Genomic DNA, 21,003 nt, shown 5'->3' on the forward strand with positions numbered 1-21,003 from the left:
GAGGTCTACGCCACCACTTCTGTACGTTAAATGCGCGGTTGTAGATTGTGGACTCTGGCAGTTGGTGCAATAACTGGCACCACTGCGCAATTAGGGGACTCCACTGCCTTATACAAAGAGTTGGTTTTTCTGCTGGTGTTTGAAAGAGAAGAACTTGGAGAAGTAGATATGGGAGTGGTGGGTCTCTGCAGTGGTGGAGATTTCCGAGGGGGGAAATTTGAAGTAAAAAAGATGAACAAAGCAGCTCAGTGAAGTGGAAAGCAACGTGGATTGAGCTAGGCAGCCCGTAATACAAGTAACTTAAAACTCATCAGTTTATTTGAACCTGTTCTGCAATAACAGTAGATCCCTCACCAATCCCATAAAACCCAAGATTTTTGCCATCAAGCATCGTCTTTCTGTCGTGAATTAAAACAGTGTGTGCATCTTCTGAATGTATCCCGAAAGCCACAGAAATTCTCGTCCTCAGTTGATCGACTTTGCAATTAAACGAGAGGTTGTCGATGGTGGTCTCCATAGGAAGTTCGTCTTCGTCTTCACTTAACATTTTTACTTTCACAGAAAAAGATGTTACAGTACCTGAAAAAACGATCAATTGCGTTAACACTTCGGTGGTTTACCTAGGAGGAGAAGTGCGCTGAGGAGGAGTAAAATTAGTTTCATTTTTGTATTGTTAACTGGTAATTTTTATGTGGAAATCCATAATTTGGTGAGATTTTATTGACACATGTTCGAAGTTTGACGGGATTGTGTCAACAGCTGCAAACTTCTAAAGTCTCTAAAATAATCGTAGAAATGACGCAGGCTCAGATGCATGTGCCGAGATGCAGACAAAAGAAGTTGCTTTTACCCGGCGCATCCACCAATTCCACTGGTAAGAATGAAAAACTACGAAAGTTTTTTCTTTGGCGTTGTACTTTTGAGTGCCGTTTTCTGCATTTTCTGCTGTTTATACTTGTGCAAAGGTTGCGGTTATCTGGAATTTCTTCGTTCTTCTGGACCTTCTGGTAAGGACTCCATCAACTATTTTTTTGGGTGTTAAAAGTTTAGATATGCTAGGTAAGACTGAAGTCAGCGAAGACAGTTTGAAGAGTTTTACAGATCTAAGGGTGGAACATAAATTATTGGATGTTAAAAAACGCTCTGAAGAGATGTAAAGTGGCAATTTTAATGAACCGTTTATAATATAATTTTATAATTTAATAAGGAACAGCGAATCTCGAATATTTAAAACGAGATTTTCTTTAAAATCAATGTGATTGAGAATTCGAGATTCGACAAGGATTTGACTGAATTATAATATGAAAGCTATGATAATGGTGGCAATTATAAATAAAAGATTTGCGAGGCGGATCTGTGTTTTACTTTTATCTATACCCATAATTGTTGCATTTTTCAGACTACATTAATAAAAAGTTTTTTTCTTTTCAACAGCAATTTAACTTCTGTGATAATCAAAGTTTCACTTTGTGATAAAGATAGTTTATGCTTTAAATCGTTAAATAAAGCAATGGAAACTACTTTTTTTTTACTTGTTTTTCAACTGTTTAAGTATAACATGATTGAACGAAAAAAAGAAGTTTAAAAATAGTATATGATGAAACGCGTTTCATAATGAACATTTTGCCGCACGCACGTTTTTAACGTTTTAAAGTTTTAACGTTTTAAAGTAGTAAGTGCGGCAAAATGCATTATGAACAAGTATCATACGCTATTTTTTCTATTTCGCCTTATTTTAAACGAAAAAACTTGATTTCGAAATCTAGGGAATTTTAGGGTAGTTGGCATTTGCAAAATGTTCGGGAAAAAAATTCGAAGTAGCCAAATCCAATGTCAGTTTGACAGGTGTGACGTTTTGAGGTTACCGGAGCGCAAGGGAGCCAAGAGAGCGAAGATGTTGATCATGAAGACACCAAAAATATTTACCTCTTTTTAATAAATCTTATAACTTTGGCAATTTTAGTAGCAAAACAATAAAATTTAAAGATTTTACCACTACCGACTTGACTATCAATTGTACCAAATTTCAAAATTTTAAAACAAAATACAAAAGTTTTAAAAAAAATTTATTTTGAAGACCTCTCAAAAATTATTATCTCTTTCTATTAAATTTTGCAACTTTGGCAATGTCAGTCCTAAAACCGCACAATTAGGAAATTTTACTACTATGGACTTGAATATCAATTGTACCAAATTTCAAAATTTCAGAACAAAAAACAAAAGTTTTAAAAAATTTTATTTTAAAGACACCAAAAATTTTCACATATTTCTATTAAATTTCGTAACTTTGGCAATTTCAGTCGTAGAAAAGTACAATTTGAAAATATCACTATCAACTTGACTATTAATTGTACCAAATTTCAAAATTTTAGAACAAGAAACAAAAGTTTAAAAAAAAATTATTTTAAAGACACAAAAAATTGTTACCTCTTTTTATTAAATTTCGTAACTTTAGCAATTTTTGTCATAAAACAGTACAATTTGGAGATTTTATTATCTTTGACTTGATTATCAACTGTGACAAATTTCAAAATTTTTGAACAAGAAACAAAAGTTTTAAAAAAATTTCATTTTGAAGACACCCAAAATTATCACATCTTTCTATTAAATTTTTCAACTTTAGCAATTTTAGTTGTAAAACAATAAAATTTGGAGATTTTACTATTTTTGATTTGATTATAAATTGTACCAAATTTCAAAGTTTTAGAACAAAAAACATTAAAAATTTTTATTTTTATTTGAAAAATTTTGAGGCTTTACGTATTGCCCTTTTTAAAGATAAAGAAGAATGTAAAAAACATGCGAAAAACAACAAATAACTAGAGAATTGGCTCCAAATGAATAAATTTTGGCACTGTCTTGTCATTAACAAAACGCCCTAAAGATTCTCCAGCCACTTCAAATGGCACCCCTGTCAATAAAAAGCAAATAAAATTTTATATAAATTGCTAATCCATTTATTATGACATTGTTATAACTTTCCAATTGATTCATTTCATAATTTATAACTTTATATTATTTATACATATATTTCCAGACTAGAAGTTTTTTAGAATTTCATCTAAATTGTTACCTTTTTGCAAAAAAAGAGATTGAGTCAGCTGTGGCTCCCAAACTTATGTCGTAGATGTCACCAATGTTTGGTGAGTGTCACTAGTAACACTTATCACCGACCTACTTCAATGTGGCTAAGGCGACTTTAATTCCATTTTTTTGGAACGGACGACACTTAATAAAACACGCATGTATTTCAAAATATATAATAAAGAAGAAAGAAATTTTACATGAGCTTTCAATAAATTACAACAAAAATATATACAAAATAATTTCAATCCTCTAAAATTTAAACAACTTATAAAATTACGATGATTTCCATTTTAGAGCGTATGAAAGTGTCCTCATGCAGTTAGTAATACAAAAAAGTAGAAATATACAAAACTAATTAAATAGATGAGATATGACTTAAAATATTTACACAATTTATGTTGATCCGGTTGGCATTAATAAATATAATGGCATCTATACACTTAAATTATTTTTTCCCCACTAAAGGTTCGTACGCGTTGTGATTGTAAAACGTGTTGCTCCGGACATCCGGAAATTCCGCCCATTTGCTGAAGTCGATTCCGGGAATAACACCGCTGCGACAAGGAACTCTCGGATTGCTAAAAACCAAACTTAGATAAAACCTCCAACTAAATCGTCCTTACATTTCGTGATCCGGCAAAACCATCGGATACAACTGAATGGTGTCGATCAAATCCGTGTTGTCGCAAATAATCCGGGCTAATCTCGCTTTTCTCACTTCCTGGAGCTGCTCCGGAGTGAACGACGACGGTTGGTTCGGGAGTTCGTACCAGAAGCGGTCACCACGTCGCGAGTAGCTGAATTGAGTGGCGATGACGCAGGCGAAAGTTGGTCCTAACATGCTACCGGGAAGAGGACGCTCGGAGACGCCGCCGGACCACAGATCGACGTCGCTGGGGTGACTACAAAGAAGTGTTAAGTTCGTTCGTTTTGGTACAATTTGGTTCAAAATAATGCACCATCGAAAAAATCATAAAATGGTTATTCTTCAATATTTGCAAAACCCTAAATTATTTAGATCTTATTTTGCTGTGCTGTGATGGTAAAAGAAACGTATAAATGCTGTAGTACGTTTATGGCTTTAACTTTTTAAACAGTTTCCACCAAACTTACTGCAAGACCCTATAAACATAATCACCCTCAAGTGGTGGGTCTTGTCTGATGACCAGAATTGATCCCCAATAAATTACAGGCTTTTTGTTGATTCACTTTACTAGAATTCAAAATAATAATAAAAATATTTGGAAATAAAGTTTCAGGACATACAGACAAATACAATAGTAGATTACTCAACGTCTGAAGTTGAGTTTTGTTTTAAATAGAGTCGACGAATGATTAAAATTTTAATTATCTTAAAAGTGCAGTATAAAATTTTTCAAATTTCGCTTAAATTAAATAAAAATATAATTGTCAATTTTGTAGTAGCATTAAAATTACTAGAATTACGACCTCTTACATAAGACATTGAAAAATTTGGTGTATCCACAAAATGAAAAATTCCAAAAATTGTTTGGTCGGCTCTACAATTTTGTAATTTTGTACAGTCAATAAAAGAACCAAAAGAAGTAATTTTCCCAAATTTCTTTGCTGTAGAATTACAATTACTAAAATTACACCCTTTAACATAAAAGACTGAAAAATTTTGGACCGTCCTAAAAATAAAAAATTCCAAAAATTTATTGGTCGGCTCTACAATTTTGTAATTTTGTACAGTCAATAAAGGAACTAGTACAAGTAATTTCCCCAAATTTCATTGTTGTAGCATTAAAATCAATAAAATTACGGCGGTCAACGTAAAACACTGAAAAATTTTGGTGCGACCTAAAAATAAAAAATTCAAAAATTGTTTTATTCGGCTTCAAAATTTTGTAATTTTGTACAGTCAATAAAGGAACTAAAAGAAGTAATTTCCCAAAATTTCTTTGCTGTAGAATTACAATTACTAAAATTACGGCCATTAACATAAAGACTGAAAAATTTTGGACCGTTGTAAAAATAAAAATTACAAAAATTGTTTGGTCGGCTCTACAATTTTGTAATTATGTACAGTCAATAAAGGAACTAAAATAAGTAAGTTCCCCAAATTTCATTGTTGTAGCATTAAAATTACTGAAATTACGGCCGTTAACGTAAAACACTAAAAAATTTTGGTGTGACATAAAAAATTCCAAAAATTGTTTGGTCGGCTTCAAAATTTTGTAATTTTGTACAGTCAATAAAGAAACTAAAAGAAATAATTTCCCAAAATTTCTTTGCTGTAGAATTACAATTACTAAAATTACGGCGTTTAACATAAAACACTCAAAAATTTTGAACCGTCCTAGAAATAAAAAATTCCAAAAAATGTTTGGTCGGCTTTACAATTCTGTACCGTCAATAAAGAAACTAAAAAAAGTAATTTCCCTAAATTTCATTGCTGTAGAATTAAAATTACTAATATTACGGCCGTTAACGTAAAACAAAGAAAAATTATTAACCGTCCAAAAAATAAAAAATTCCAAGAATTGTTTGGTCGGCTCTACAATTTTGTAATTTTCTACAGTCAATAAAGGAACTGAAACAAGTAATGTCCCCCAATTTTATTGTAGTAGCATTAAAATTACTAGAGTTGCGGCCTCTTGTGTAAAACATTGAAAAATTTGGTGCATCCACAAAACGAAAAATTTCAAAAATTGTTTGGTCGGCTCCAAAATCTTGTTATTTTGTATCGTCAATAAAGGAACTAAAAGAAGTAATTTCTCCAAATTTCATTGATATAGCATTAAAATCAATAAAATTTTGGTGCGACCTAAAAATAAAAAATTCCAAAAAATGTTTGGTCGGCTTCAAAAGTTTGTAATTTTGTACAGTCAATAAAGAAACTAAAAGAAATAATTTCAAATTACGGCCTTTGACATAAAACACTGAAAAATTTTGAACCGTCCTAGAAATAAAAAATTCCAAAAATTGTTTGGTCGGCTGCACAATTTTGTAATTTTGTACAGTCAATAAAGGAACTAAAATAAGTAAGTTTCCCAAATTCCATTGTTGTTGCATTAAAATTAATAAAATTACGGCCGTTAACGTAAAACATTGAAAAATTTTGGTACGACCTAAAAATAAAAAATCCCACAAATTGTTTGGTCGGCTTTAAAATTTTGTAATTTCGTACTGTCAGTACAGGAACTAAAAGAAGTAATTTCCCCAAATTTGATTGCAGTATAATTATAATTACTAAAATTACTGCCTATAACATAAAATACAGAAAACAATTGGTGCGTTCTAAAAATAAAAAATTCCAAAAATTGTTTGGTCGGCTCTTCGTACAGTCATTAAAGAAACTAAAACAAGTACTTTTCCCAAATTTCATTACTGTAGAAATTGTCAATTTTGACATGTCAAACCGCTGCATTTGTTTTATAACTTTTTCACTTACTAGTTAGTAGAAACATAAGTTAATTACTAGTGAAAAAATTAAGAAAATTTGAGTTTCGTAGGTCTCAAACAATGACAGAAAATGTATTTTTATGTCAAAGTTGGAAAAAGAATATTTTATAGCTAGAGCAAAATAATTAAAAAAAATTATACACCCGGTTTACAGAAACAAAATTAAATCCTGAATTTAAATAAAAATTTTTTGCAAAAACCAAATAACGTTATTAGGGATTTTTTACATCTGAAAAACTATGTTTGAAAAAACAAAAACTCGAGAAAATGTATAAATTGGTCCTTTAAAAATTATAAATGCTAGTTGGCCATAACTAAGAAGTATTCATGATGTGACCAGCTTAGCAAAATCAAGAAGTTATGAAAAGACGCATTTTACAACACTAGAATTGTTGCCAAATGTTAGCACTAGTGTTATTTTTTGTTGTAATTTGATCAGAATTAAAAATCAATTGTTTTAAAATTTACTTTTTAGCAACGAAAGAGAATTGTATGAAGAAAAATGAACGTTAAAATAATCAATAATTTTAAGAAATAAAATAGAAATGAAAAATTACATCTTAATACGAACATTGATTCAAAATATCTTTCAATGTTCTTCAAACCATGATGTTTAGTCGACTCAATCTTCATGAGTTGCCGAGTGTGTTGTAAATAAAATTCATACTATGGTGCATTATTTTTGGACGCAATTGTACAACGCGACTCACTCGAAAATTGTGGTGTATTTGCGGACGGTGTCGTTGGGCATGGCACCGAAGAGTTCCTCAAAGGAGTTGGCTCCGGGGAGTCCGCAGAATTTGCGGAACTCCATGTAGCCGGGGATTCCAAACTCGCGACCTCTTTGCATGTTCAAACTGACCAAGTCCATGCCGAAGCGAGCGCCGGATTTTTTAAAGAGGTGGTTGGTTACTTCTTGAGTGATGGAGTCGTCCATGGCTTGGGCTACTTGGTTCATTAGACCCATGAGATACTCGTCGAAGACGCCCGCGCGGTAGAGGTCGTACGGGCGGCGGATCAAATCAGAGAGACGCTTGGAAGCTGCAAGAATCAATCCAGTTAGTGATAAGAGGAGAGGATTGATTACCGATGAATTTGTGGGCTTTGCTCCACCGCTCTACCGCCGTCGGGAGGAGAGAGTGGCCGAACCGGAAGGCAGCAGAAGCGAACGCGTCGATCACGTTGGGGTTGACGTTGGAGTCGTACCCATCCCAGTACCCGTCTTTCTGGAGAAGAAGTCCAAACTTCTCCATGACATCTTTTCCCAGAAGAATCGGAAGAAACTCGTTGTAAGTTATGTGTTGGATCTCGGCGATGTTGATGCGTCTGGCTTCTTGAAAGAGCGTCTCGTCGTCCCAGTGAGGGTTTACCTGAGCAAGTCCTCGCGCGACTCTGTTGTGCTCGCGAGCCATCAAAGTGTGCATGCAGGTGAGCACCAACTGCTCGTTCACTCTGATTTCACCAGCTTCAAAACAGTACATGGAGCTGTTAGGTCTCGTGCAACCTTCATCAGGGATGTCCAACTTCAGAGGTAAGAGGTCTTTGAGTCCGTACTGTTCAAACGCGGGGTTCATCCTCAACAACCCGCCGAAGCCGCTTCGTAGCTTCCTGGAGAACTTCTCGTTGGTGCCGTACACGGTATTCCCGTCCAAAACTCCAGTTAAGGTGTTAAATGGTACTCTGGAGCCCAACCGACACCCAGGTCTCGCCGCAGGGAACGCCCGCACGAAATCAAGACATCTAACATTCCACAATCTGTAAAAATAGTCGTCTTCGGGGATGTGGATCTCGTTACAATAAGGATGCTTGAGATGGGGAGGCCGGTGGCAACACTCTTCAGGGTCGTTTCTGTTAATCGGATCTAACGGGGTGCCGGTGAGAGTGTAATCATGATCCATGAATTGTCCCCAAGCGATGACCATGACGGTACCGGCGTGGTCGTGGTAACCTTCGTCAGGGTGCATGGTGCGAGAGACCACGCGGGACAGAGGTAGAGGTTTTCCGGTCACACTGATCCTAGGGGCGTTCATCCCGTCGGCAAACAGAGGACCAATCAGTCTGAAAAACCAACCATTACAATTTGCTTTTGATTACGACAGTTCGTCCCTTAAAGAATTAAGAGTTTTGTTAAGGAATTTAAGTTACAAATTTTGAGTTTGTCCTTTCTACATATAAAAAAAAATCTAATAAATTCTTAATTCTTGTTTCAAACTTCTATAATTCAATACAGTAAATAAGCATCCTGAAAGTAGTAAATATACCAAATTTGGTTGTTCTAACTTTAAAACTGTCGAAGTTACGAAATTTAATAGACAAATTTTGATTTTGAGTTGGTCCCATATATTAAAAATTCTAAAATTCTTACTTCTTCAATTATTATCAAAGATCGCACCGGAATGAATTAAACTTGGGGCAAATTGCCTTAGGGACGAAAGAACTCGGGACGAATTGACCGGGAGACGAAAAAGCCGGGGACAAATTGACCGGGGGACGAATTGTCGGGGGCAAACTGTCGGAGACGAACCAACCATTCCGACCTTGCACGAGTCCAGCGGCGTTTTAATTGATCGTGACTTACTCATTACCGCCAATGAATTGTTTTTACCTTGTAAATGGAGTATTGACGGCCCCCCAGGTCGGGTGCTCCAGGTTGGTGCAAAGACCGTCGAATCTCCTGTATTTTCCTGCTCTACATTCTACGTTTGCTAAGTAAGGCGGGCACACTTCGCGGATTAGAGTCTTGCTGGTGTCGATCAAGGGCAAGCCCTTCTCGATTTCTTCATAACTCAAACCGTACCTAGAAGACGAAAATTAGAAGAACGACGTGGAGGAGTTCGGTGACAAACTCACGTTCTTGCTAAGTTGATGGAAATGTCCAAAAGGAGTTCCCCAACTGTGGCCACTTGTTCAGGTTTCCAATCTCCGTGGGGTTCGGCGACATCTAAAGACATTAGCTTAATTTTTGAAGCTACGAAGATTATAAACTTACGGATTCGTTTGCGAGCGTCCAGGTAAGCGGCATTAACGGCATCAAAGGTAATACAAGTCTGAGCTCCATTGTAGTCCCTGCAACGCAAAATTAGCTCTTCTAAGTAGTGTCCACCACGTCACTTACAACGAAGACCCTCTCAGCAAGTTCAAGGTGTAATCAAACTGACTGCTCTTCGCCGGTCCGTTGAGGAGCAGCGCACATTGTCCATGACCTTGGTCCGCGAGATCCACCGGTGTGTACTGAATAGCGCAATTTAGGTCGATCTGGTGCAAGAACGTCGCCGCCAGCCACCAGAACAAAGAGACTATGGCTCTGGAACAACAGGAAACTTTTCTTTTTATGGGTTATTTTTGTCTCACTAAACCTTATTTTAGCTAATTTATAGGCGACCTGCACTTTCTCCCTGTTGAATCTAGTTCGGGGTAAATTATGTCTTTGCGCCAAAGAAAGTCTTGGGTGTGTTTCAAGGGTTCTTGACTAAGTTAGTGCAGTTCTTGCAACATTGATAACGATAATGGGGAATTATAACGGTAATTTGATATCTCGGATAAGAGCCGCAATTAAATTTTATTAGCGGTGACGCAAGTCAACTTGAATTTGCGATTTTCTCGCACTAACCGCAACTCTAGTTACGTAAAACCATCTCATCTCAAGACCTAAAAACGTTTTGAAATAGCCCACGTAACAACACTATTTAATTATACGCCTAAAGTAAACACAACATTAATCAAACGCGCTCCCATGATCGAAATCTTGAGAAGTTGCGCGATTTTCGGTGAGAGTTTCGCGTTATCTACCGATTTTCCGCTAATTAAGAAAGCCGAGTTGATATTTCTGCTCATCTTGTTGCAACTTTCTAATTTCAGCGACCTTGGCGCCTTTGGTATTGTCCAAGTGAACGTGGCGTTCGGAGACTTCGACGCGCGATGAGGCGAGAAAACGAAAATTAAGACGGTCGTTAATTAGTTTGATATGAGTAGTTTCGACACGTGTGGTTACAATTACGTATTGTCCAAACTAGGGCGACAATTACACAATGTAGAGCAAGAGTTAATGAGATTCCGTGGATTGTTTCGCGAGAAAAAATTTGCATTTTCCGTGGAGATCTATTGGGGGCTTTTGCAATGTTCTCAAAGGTTATTACCAACGATTATGTCAGCGTGAATAATTTAGAAGGGAGTTGTCGGGATATAAATCAATTTTGAGTTTGGCTTTCTTTTGATTGATTTTTGGACAGGAAACGCTTTTCTATTAATTTACATTACGCGCTCCGGTGACATTCTCCTAATTCAGAGTTCGCGGTAATTAAGCTCGCGGATTAATTAGCCAAATTAGGGAAAATATCAACAAGAAAAACGGTTTCAGCAACTCATCTCGGTGAAATGCGAGTAGTTGACCTCAAGAGGTACAATTACACCGAAGGATTATTTGCAAGCATCCAAAGTGAACGCTAATTTTTATTTTTCATGCTCTGTCTAGCAGAATCGTCGAGGTATGGAAATTTTTTCATTCGTCTAGAAAAAAAAATCTAAAAATTGACATTTTTGTTCTAAAGTTTTGTAACTTGCAAATCTATGAAACTAGTCTAAAGAAGTATTTTTACTGTTTTATGATAAAAGTTGCCAAAGTTATAAAATTTAGTAGAAAAAATCTGGAAATTTTTAGATTTCCAACATAAATTTTTTTAAAAATCTATTTTTTGTCCTAAAATTTTGTCTTTTAGCACAGTTGATAAGCAAAGTAGTAATGTGACCAAATTTGCCTGGTATGGTAATTGGACGAAAGAAAGAACAAAAGGAAATAGAGAAATAAAAGACGTTGAAATTGCCTTTGTTCCAACGTGTCCTTCGAGCCGGAACTGCACACCGCGCGCCTTCTGCAGTTTCAACATCTCATATTCTAACTTCACACCGATACAAATCAAACAGATTTACACAGCGCGCTATTAATACAAAATCGTGCACCAATAAATTGATAACACAGCCAAGTGAATGTAAATCTTTGTCTAGATCCTGACAGGATGTTATTAATGTTTAACTCAACGAAATTTCATAATTTATCCGTCTGAAATCTACACATTTGACATTGACGAAAGTGGAATAATCAGAGATCACCTAGAAACTGTAATCGATTTGGAGCTGTTTGCGCAACATTTCTTTTAGCACTGTTTTAATTGATGGATTAGCCCCGATTTGAAAGTGTCAAGGTTTAGCGACCGTGAACCGGAAGAATTTTGTTGGCTGTTACATCCGTGACTTGAAATCCTTTCCAAACAAGGAAATTCAATTAGTAGTTTTGCACAATTAATAACGCAACGAACAAATGGAAAACCATGTTGATGGTCACTTCGATATTTGTGTCAATATGACTTAAGTAAGAGACAAGATCTCTGAACAACCATAACAACTGCAGTTTCTGCATTTCACCTCGAGGTACAAAGAGCTGCAGGAATTACACAATACTCGCATACATGTAATAAATAGGGCAATGCCGTAGACACTCCTTTTACTTGGCCGATGAAAATGTTAATTACAAGCGAGATGAGGAACTTTTCCGGGCCGAATTTCGACGTAACGCCTTCCATTTCACGTCCTTCACGGTCTGGTAAACCGTAAACAAGCCGTTTTATTTACTACAATTTAATTTCAAATTATTACAAAAAGACATATCGAAAATTATGCAAGAATGAGACACTTTCAATTACGCAATGTTGTTGCATTTTTACAATTCGCGATGGTCCACTTGTTCAGGATAATGAAAAGCGTTTGACAGCTCAAGTAATTGAATTAGTTTTTGCTTCAGAGAACTACTTAGGCGATTTCACGGTTTAATTCGGTTCTAAATGGACCGATTACAGGTGTCAAAAATCTATGAATGAAACGATCATTTGAATAATTGTCGAATGAATTTGCTAATGAGGATAACAATAGTGGTTGGCCTTCCATGGAAGCATGTGAATGAATTTGAAAATTTAATGATGATGATGTCAATAAACCCGTGATGCGGAGAAAGACTAATTTAATTCAAAGCTAACAAAGTAATTAGAAAATTTATTAGTTGATTCTAATAGAGTAGTTAAATCGATCCCAAGAAGAAAAATGTGAGAACAAAGGAGAAACGGGCGCAGTGATCCCATTGAAGCCACTTTTCAAATTTTGAGTTTTCGTTTCGATCAACTTGCTAAATAACTATGATTAGAACACAAAATCGCAACTTTCACCGCAATAATGCCAACTGATTGTGTTAACCAGCTCGTAAGAAATCTGCCTGTTTTTGGTAAATAAGATTTGCACACGGAAACGATAAAAAGCAGATGTCGAAATAAACGCGCGAATTCGTTCTTGACTTTACCGTAACAAGTGCAGTTTTTTTATATAAAGATCACGTTTTATTCGCATTGTAAATATTGACTTAACTTTAGTACTCTTATTAGCATATTACGAAAGTAAAAGTAACAGACAATCTTCTCATAGAGCTTCTTTCGCTTATACAATAGTCAAAGTGTTGTTACATAACCCCTGAAGTAATCCCATCACTTCCGCCCAAAACAAACTAAAATCCCGTTACGTCAGTTATTCAGCCTTGATTGATCCTACAAGGAAAAGCGATTTTCCCGTTATTTCAGGAGAGGCAAGGTCGTACCGGAATTAGCACCACAACGGTAGTACCAGACATGGGTGTCTACGTGGGTTACAAATCGTTTTTCTATTGGGTTATCGTATCGGTACTATCTAGAATTCATTGACATATCTAGGTAACTGTACCATGTTTGTTTACGCTTGAGCAAATGGTGTGCAATACGAAGAATATAAATTTCTGTCTAGATGAAATGGAAACTGAGAACGAGTTTTTTTCGAGAAATAACATACGCACTTGTTGACAAAAAGATTAGAAAGCGGCGTTTGGATTATATGGAACTTCTCGTGTTGGAGGAAGAAGATAATTACCACCTGCTGCAGAGGTTTGATTTATCGATTTTCGGATCGATTCGAGCTGAGTTTTAGAGGGACTTTCTATGGCGAATTATTGGGAGAATCGGGGAATGGGAGAGAAAAATTAATGATCACGTTTAAGCCACTTTCAAAGTTTTGGTCGTTGCGGCTCAATTTGAGATACTTAACTAAAAAAAATTCAGTTTGCATTTTCTTTAGATTCTCTACTTTTCTTAGTTTTCAGGACCAAATTGCCAAATTTAGTAAAAAATCGGTTGATATTTTTTGTTCGTTTAGAAAATAAAAAAATCTAAAAATTCGCGTTTTTGTTCTAAAATTTAGTAACTTAGTACACTTATAAAACTAGTCTAAAGTAATAACTCCTCCAAATTTTACAATTGTATGATCAGAATTGCTAAAGTTATTCAATTTAGTGGAAAAAATATGAAAAATTTTAGATCGTTCCGTAAAAATATCTAAGAACTATATTTCCTGCCCTAAAAGTTTGTAATTTTGCACAGTAGATAAACAGATTTCAAGTAGTAAATACACCAAGATTAATTAATTTAGAGTCAAAATTGCGAAAGTTATAAAATTTAGTGGAAATCGGTTGAAATTTTTCGTCCCTCCAAAAAATAAAAATTTCTAAAAATTGACGTTTTTGTTCTAAAATATTGTAACTTATGACACTTATGAAACTAGGCTAAAGCAGTAACTCCTTAAAATTTTACAGTTGTGTGATCAAAATTGGCAAAGTTATAAAATTTAGTAAAAAAAATCGAAAAATTTTACTTTGTTCAGTAAAAAAAATTAAAAAAAATTAATTTCTTGTTCTAAAAGTGTGTAATTTTGCGCAGTAAATAAACAGATCTAAAGTAGTAACGCCGCAAAATTTTACTGCGCCAGAGTCAAAATTACCAAAGTTGCAAAATTTAGTAGAAATCGGTTGAAATTTTTTGTTCGTCTAAAAAATAAAAATTTCTAAAAATTGGAATTTGAATCTAATGTAGTAACTCCTCAAAATTTTTATTTTAAGTTAAATTCGGAAAAAAAAAACTGGAAAATTTTAGATCGTTTCGCAAAAAAAATTCTAAAAATTCTATTTCTGCTTCTAAAAATTTGTAATTTTGCACAGTTATCAAAATAATATAAAGTAGTAACTAGTAAAATTGCCAAAGTTATAAAATAAAGTAGAAAAAGTATAGAAATATTTAGAATTTTAAAGATAAAAATTTCTAAAAAATCTATTTCTTGTTCTAAAATTTTGTTCTATAGCACAGTAAATAATCAGGTTTAAAGAAGAAACTTCACCAAATTTTACTATACTTTAGAGACAAAATTGACAAAGTTACGACATTTAATAGAAACCGCTTAAAATTTTTCGTTCATCTAGTTAAAAAAAATTCTAAAAATTCACATTTTGGTTTTAAAATTTTGTAATTTCGCACAATTATAACAATAGTAGAAAGTAAAAACTCCTACGAATTCTACAGTTTTAGGGTTAAAATTGCTAAAGTTATAAAATTTGATAGAAAAAAAACTTTTGGGACGATTCATGAATAAATTCTAAAAATTCTACTTCTTGTTTTAAAATTTTATAATTTAGCGCAATAGACAAACAGGTCTAATGTAGTAACGTCACCAAAACTTACTGCTTTAGAGATAAAATTGCCAAAGTTACGAAATTTGGTAGAAAAATCTAGAAATATTTAGAATTTAGAAGAAAAAAATTTCTAAAAAATCTATTTCTTGTTCGAAACTTTTGTTCTTTAGCACAGTATAAATAAACAGGTATAAAGTACGTAGTAACTCTGACAAATTGTACTAATTTAGAGTCAAAATTGTCCAAGTTACGATATTTAGTGGAAATCGGTTGAAATTTTTTGTTCGTCGAGTTAAAAAAAATCTAAAAATTCAGATTTTTGTTCTAAAATTTTGTAATTTTGCACAATTATAAAATTAGTTTAAAGAAATCACTCCTACAGTTTTAAGATTACAACAGCCTAAATTGTAAAATTTACTAGAAAAAAGTCTAAACATATTTAGAACCCCAAAAACAAAAATTTCTAAAAAATGTATTTCTTGTCCTAAAATTTGGATCTTTAGCACAGTTGATAACCAAGTCTAAAGTAGTAATGTCGCTAAATTTGACTGTGTGAAAATCAAAATTGCCAAGGTTACAAAATTTAATAGAAAACGATTAAAATTTCTTATACGTGCTTCTATAAATCAGCTTCTATGCCAAAGGAAAAATAAAACTAAAACCGAAAATTATCAAGCAATAAAAATTATGTAAGAAACACAGTGATAATCCGACACATGTAAAATTCCTCTTCACGGCCGAAAACAAGCTTCCTAGGAAGTGAAAACGTCACTACTTAAGCACCGATTATTTCAATTATCCAGTGAAAATTGCCAAGAAGTCTGTTAATTACCAATACTACCAATTCGTTTTATAAGTTAGCTTTATGTAAAATTCGTGTGACCTCCAAAGAATGCAGTTCTTTGTGGGCCACGTGGCTACACGTGGTCATTTCAATCCCCGATGGGGGTCAGTAGGTAATACATCACAAAAACTAATAAGTATTCAAAGTACAATTTTAAATGAAAAGACGAAAACAAACTATTAATTTGCTTTCACATTTTTATTATATCGAACAACAAAAATACTTTCACACGTCGTGCTCGATGCTCGATTAATTGAGTACACCTTATGGCATTTATAAAAACAAGTAAACATTATATAATTTGCATCAGCATTTACCGTTCAATAGTTTTTCAACAAGTGTCATAAATATGTATGAACAAAACCGGAGATTTTTCCATGAAACTTTCCTTCGACCCAGAAATTTCGGTAGTGTGCTTTTCGCACACCTACTTAACCCATGACATGGTCATCTGCTTCTTCAGGTCAAAGAAACAGTGTAGAGATGCGGTCACGGAGTGAAAGTCTTCCTTTCGCTCTTCATAATGTTAACCAATCACCCCAACTCTAATAAATATTTATAGGAATCCGCGGAAATGGTCACCAGCATAACCCATCAAACTACCGTAACCTTATCCACCGTGGAATTTACATGTAGGAAATACGATGATAAATTGAAGGCTAGAGAAAAATCGGTGAAGTGAAGCTTCCTGGAGGTTTTATTTGGTGCTCACTTCTTTTGTGTATTGTTCGGGTTTCAGAATGATTGATTAATTGAGGCATTGTTTGGAATGTTTAGTTAGGCAAAAGTAAATAAGGCAAGTCTTTGTCTGAAGTGACAACCAAGAATTTTATCTTCGGTTATGTAATTCTTCTGGATAAATTGGGTCAGAAGACTTTCTGGAGTCGGAAACAACAAAGCTCGGAATAATATATTCAAAGAAAGGTAATTGCATCAGCCGCAATTACTTGGAGTAATTTATAAAATGAAATTATTATAAATAAATTAAACAGAGAGACGGTGGACAGTTTTTTCGCAGTTTTTCCCTTTCCTAAAATTTGCGGAAGTCGGTGCAGAATGCTTGGTGTAATTATTATAAATGATATTATTAGCACTAATAATTTATTAAGAAAATTAGCAACTATCGACACATTAACCGCAGCCGTTTTCAACAAAATAAATTGCCTGTGCATACATCCATATCAATTGTGGCTTTTAGTAACAGTTGTTCCCATTAATTAAAATAGTTCTAATTGGGCTTTCGCAACCTACCAAAGTTACATAAAGAGGAAAAATCAACTGTGACCTTAACCATCGAGTTTTTTCATAGCTCTTATGTCACGTTAAAACGTCTCACTTTGCGTAAATCTAACGTAATTAAGTAAATGTTACTAGAGCACCAAAACAACCGGTTCAAGTTCCTTTCCTCTTCAAATTGTTCCATTCCTACTTTCGCCGCACAAAAAGAAGAAAATTGCTACCTCAGTTCGAATGTCACACACTGGATGAGCAAGGAAGTAAAAATGCGAAATTGTTCGTGATTACAGAACGTGAAAAGTCTCTTAACACATATAAACGTCAACTTTCAGAGCGTAAAAAACGGCGTGATTAGACAAAAATTAATTGCTATTGTTAAGTCAATGTCGAGGCTTGAATCAAATTTGATCTTGGCTTAATTACGTTCAGACCTTTCAGGTGGAATGAAAGAAAACAATCACTTTGTCGTGATTGACCAATTATAGGCTTATTTTTGATTGCTTGGGGAGAATAAAGTCGTTGACAAGATAGGAATCGACCAGAGGCTGCTGTTAGCTGATTTTATCAGTCATGGTACATAAAAAAGAGACATAAATTTTGAATGTCGGAAAAAGCGGTGTAAAAAAAGAGAAAAAAGTGGAACTGATTGTATCTGGCGCCAGCGGTCCAAAAAAAATAACAATTTTCGGATTATTTCCTCCTCCAATTTCGATCACTTTAATTTCTTTTTCTTCGAGTATTCCGGTTTCTATTTCTGTTTCTAAATTTCCTGTTTTTGTTCTTCTACAATCAAAATTAAAAGAAAAAGATTTTTTTGTAAGCAAAATTTCTTCAATTGTTTTTAATTCAATTTTTCCGTTTCTGGGGTTTGCTTCTTAGTATTCCGTTATTGCATTTTTTGTCTTTCAGTTTTGCTGTTTTCCTTAAATTCCTCTTTGTTACGATTCTAATTTATCGAGCTTTGGCGTTTTCTATTTCTTTAAAGAACCTAAGAATTGCCTCAGAATTAAAACACGAAATTTCAAACCATAGAATTTCTGATTTAGAATTTTGAAATAAGTCAAAGATTTCAAAAAATAATATTTTCTTATAAAAAAAGCGACGCGTTGCTTAGAAAATAAGAAACGAGAAATAAAACCTTAGTATAAAATAAAAAAACCAAAAAAATGTTTGGAAATTTAGGAGAAAAACCTGTAAATTATTGAAAATTTAAAAATTCTATTTATTGCCCTAAAATTTTGTAACGCCGCTTTAGAATTAAAATTGCCAAAATTAGAAGTTAATTTGTTGTTCGTCCAAAAATTAAAATAAAAATTAATAAACTTTGTAGAAAAAAAAATAGATTAAATCGATCCGTAAAAAAAATCTAAAAATTCTATTTCTTGGTCCAAAATTTTGTGATTTAACGCAGTAGATAAACAGGTCTAAAATAATAATACCGCCAAATCTTACTGCTTTAGAGCCAAAATTGCCAAAGTTACGAAATTTAATTGAAATGGGTTGAAATTTTTTGTTCGTCCAAAAAATAAAAATTTCTAAATATTCACATAATTATTCTAAAATTTTGTAAATTAGCAAAGTTATGAAACTAGTCCAAAGTAGAACTCCTTCAAATTTTACTGTTTTATAATCAAAACTGCCAAAGTTATAAAATTTTATAGAAATTTTTAGATCGCCCCTTAAAAATTAAAAAAAATTATATTTCTCAGTCTAAAGTTTTGTAATTTAGCGCATTAGATAAACAGGTCTAAAGTAGTAATGCCGCCAAATCTTATTGCTTTAGACTCAAAATTACCAACGTTACGTCATTTAATATAAAACAGTCAAAATTTTTTGTTCATGCAAAAATTAAAAATTTCTAAAATTCACAAAATTGTTCTCAAATTTTTAAACTGACCGCAGGTATAAAACTAGGCTACAGAAGAAACTCCTGCAAATTTTACCGTTTTATAATAAAAACTGGCAAAGTTATAAAATTTTAAAGAAAAAAATTGAAAATTTTTAGATCGCCCCGTAAAAAAAATCTATAAATCATATTTCTTGGTTTAAAATTTTGTAATTTAACGCAGTAAGATAAACAGCTCTAAAATAGTAACTGCGCCAAATTTTACTAATTTAGAGTCAAAATTGCAAAAGTTACGAAATTTAGTGAAAACCGGTTGAAATTTTTCGTTCATCTAAAAAATAAAAATTTCTAAAAATTGACATTTTCGTTCTAAAATTTTGTAATTTAGCACACGTATAAAACTAGTCTAAAGTAGTAACTCCTCCCAATTTCACTGTTTTGTGATCAAAATTGCAAAAGGTATAGAATTTAGTAGATAAAAATTAAGAATTTTTAAATCGACCCTTTAAAAAATTTCATTTCTTGATCTAAAAATTTATAATTTAACACAGTAGGTAAACAGGTCTATAGTAGTAACGCCGCCAAATCTTATTGCTTTAAACTCAAAACTGCCAACGTTACGTAATTTAATATAAAACAGTCAAAACTTTTTGTTCACCCAAAAAATAAAACATTCTAAAAATTCACATAATTGTTCTAAAATTTTCTAACTTAGCACAGTTATGAAACCGGTCTGGAGTAGTAACTTGTCTAAATTTTACTGTTTTATCTGAAATTTTTAGATCTCCGAAAATAAAAATTTCTGAAAAATCTAGTTTTGCGATGCAACCTATAGAAACTAATCGAGAAATAAAAAATAATAAAAAATAGAATTAAAAAATCAGAAGAGAAAAACAGAATCCGTAGGTCATACAAAAAACAATAGAAAATTGTAAAAAAGAGAACATAATAAAATTAGGCAGCAATAGAAAAGATGAGTAAGTGAAAAATTCGGCAGAGAATACAAAAACAGATTTTAGTCCCAAAGACATTATTGACTTAAAATTTATAGTTTCAAATCTTAAATTTTTAATAAAAATTAATACAAAACGAAAATAAGAAATTAAAAATTAGATTTAGAGGTAAGATTTGAATTTGCCTATGCAATAATTTTTCTGACACTGCAGAGAACATTAAAAAGCGCACAAACAGGCGAGAAAGTACAGAAAGCCAAGAAAATTTCAGAGCCAATCCAAAAGCAAAATTTTGCCGCAGATTAGCCCTTTAAATAAAACCAAAAAATCCACCCTACCTTTTGCAGCCCATCATAAAACGCTAATATGGCACACACACTTTGAATAAATAGTTAATCACCACACAACACAACACCCGCACTCAGGAGGTACTTCTTTCGCGACAGACCAACCAGGTCGGATGTGGTAGGGTCAATCGCTTGCACTGTCACTTATTCCACTAGAGACTATCAGTAGTTTGAAGAGAAAGAAGCACCCCTCCATTTGTACTCGGTCAGGGCCTACATCAAAATATAGAGACCATCTTGCGAAATTGGGCTAATTAGACACAGCAATGGATGTTTTGGTGGAGGTGAAAGTGAATGAGGAAATTTTGGGGTGTCTAGAGCTTTTTCTGCCCACGAGCGCTACTATTAGATCATTCGTTTTTTATTTCAAGTATTGATTTTAATCGATTAGGGCTAAATTTCGTGTTCCGCCCACGCACAGATTCGAATCTGATGGTGCAAACGCCAATGTTGAAACCGAGAATTCCCCTAATTGTATTCGCAACATCTGTCGTCACTTAACATGTTCAATTTTTACGTTAATTGTATCAGTGAAAGTCATTTAGAAACAATCATTCGCATGAAGATTGTGGAGATTTTCGTTGGAAATTCACGAATCTTGAGCGGAAATGGGAGTTGGGTAATTTCTAACCAGTTCTTTGATTAATCTCAGACTTCACTTTGGTATCTGCGACACATTTACAATGCGAATTGGCGCAACGGACACTAAATTATCTTGCCATTTGGACAAGGCCGAT

General features: G+C 33.7%; 2 protein-coding genes and 2 long non-coding RNA genes across 5 annotated transcripts; 2 read left to right on the forward strand and 2 right to left on the reverse strand.

Moving 5' to 3' along the window:
• The first annotated feature begins 30 nt into the window (after positions 1–30).
• Positions 31–387, forward strand: LOC148175781 (uncharacterized). The gene is made up of 2 exons (XR_015770082.1): positions 31–295; positions 343–387. It is a non-coding gene; the product is annotated as an uncharacterized LOC148175781 (long non-coding RNA).
• LOC148175782 (uncharacterized) lies at positions 228–728 on the reverse strand. Its single transcript, XM_088034011.1, has 2 exons — positions 621–728; positions 228–579 (listed from the first exon to the last, which is right to left on the reverse strand). Exons 1-2 carry the CDS (start codon positions 661–663, stop codon positions 311–313), a joined length of 312 nt encoding a protein of 103 aa, XP_087890137.1. The 5' UTR covers positions 664–728; the 3' UTR covers positions 228–310.
• Positions 729–799: 71 nt separating this feature from the next.
• LOC148175783 (uncharacterized) lies at positions 800–1,318 on the forward strand. Its single transcript, XR_015769909.1, has 2 exons — positions 800–1,007; positions 1,060–1,318. It is a non-coding gene; the product is annotated as an uncharacterized LOC148175783 (long non-coding RNA).
• Positions 1,319–3,246: 1,928 nt separating this feature from the next.
• Positions 3,247–20,432, reverse strand: cysu (peroxidase homolog). Of its 2 annotated transcripts, none has more exons than XM_088034488.1 (9): positions 20,258–20,432; positions 9,629–9,817; positions 9,503–9,579; positions 9,364–9,454; positions 9,119–9,310; positions 7,601–8,571; positions 7,224–7,554; positions 3,711–3,989; positions 3,247–3,665 (listed from the first exon to the last, which is right to left on the reverse strand). In XM_088034488.1, exons 1-9 carry the CDS (start codon positions 20,272–20,274, stop codon positions 3,533–3,535), a joined length of 2,280 nt encoding a protein of 759 aa, XP_087890614.1. In that variant the 5' UTR covers positions 20,275–20,432; the 3' UTR covers positions 3,247–3,532. The 2 variants fall into 2 exon arrangements, with proteins under 2 accessions (XP_087890614.1, XP_087890613.1); XM_088034487.1 differs by having other exon boundaries at positions 9,629–9,838.
• Positions 20,433–21,003: the final 571 nt, after the last annotated feature.

The sequence above is a fragment of the Gnatocerus cornutus genome, chromosome 4, assembly GCF_029298725.1.
Source record: "Gnatocerus cornutus isolate USDA-ARS CGAHR chromosome 4, icGnaCorn1.1, whole genome shotgun sequence".
NCBI classification, from domain to species: Eukaryota; Metazoa; Arthropoda; class Insecta; order Coleoptera; family Tenebrionidae; genus Gnatocerus; species Gnatocerus cornutus.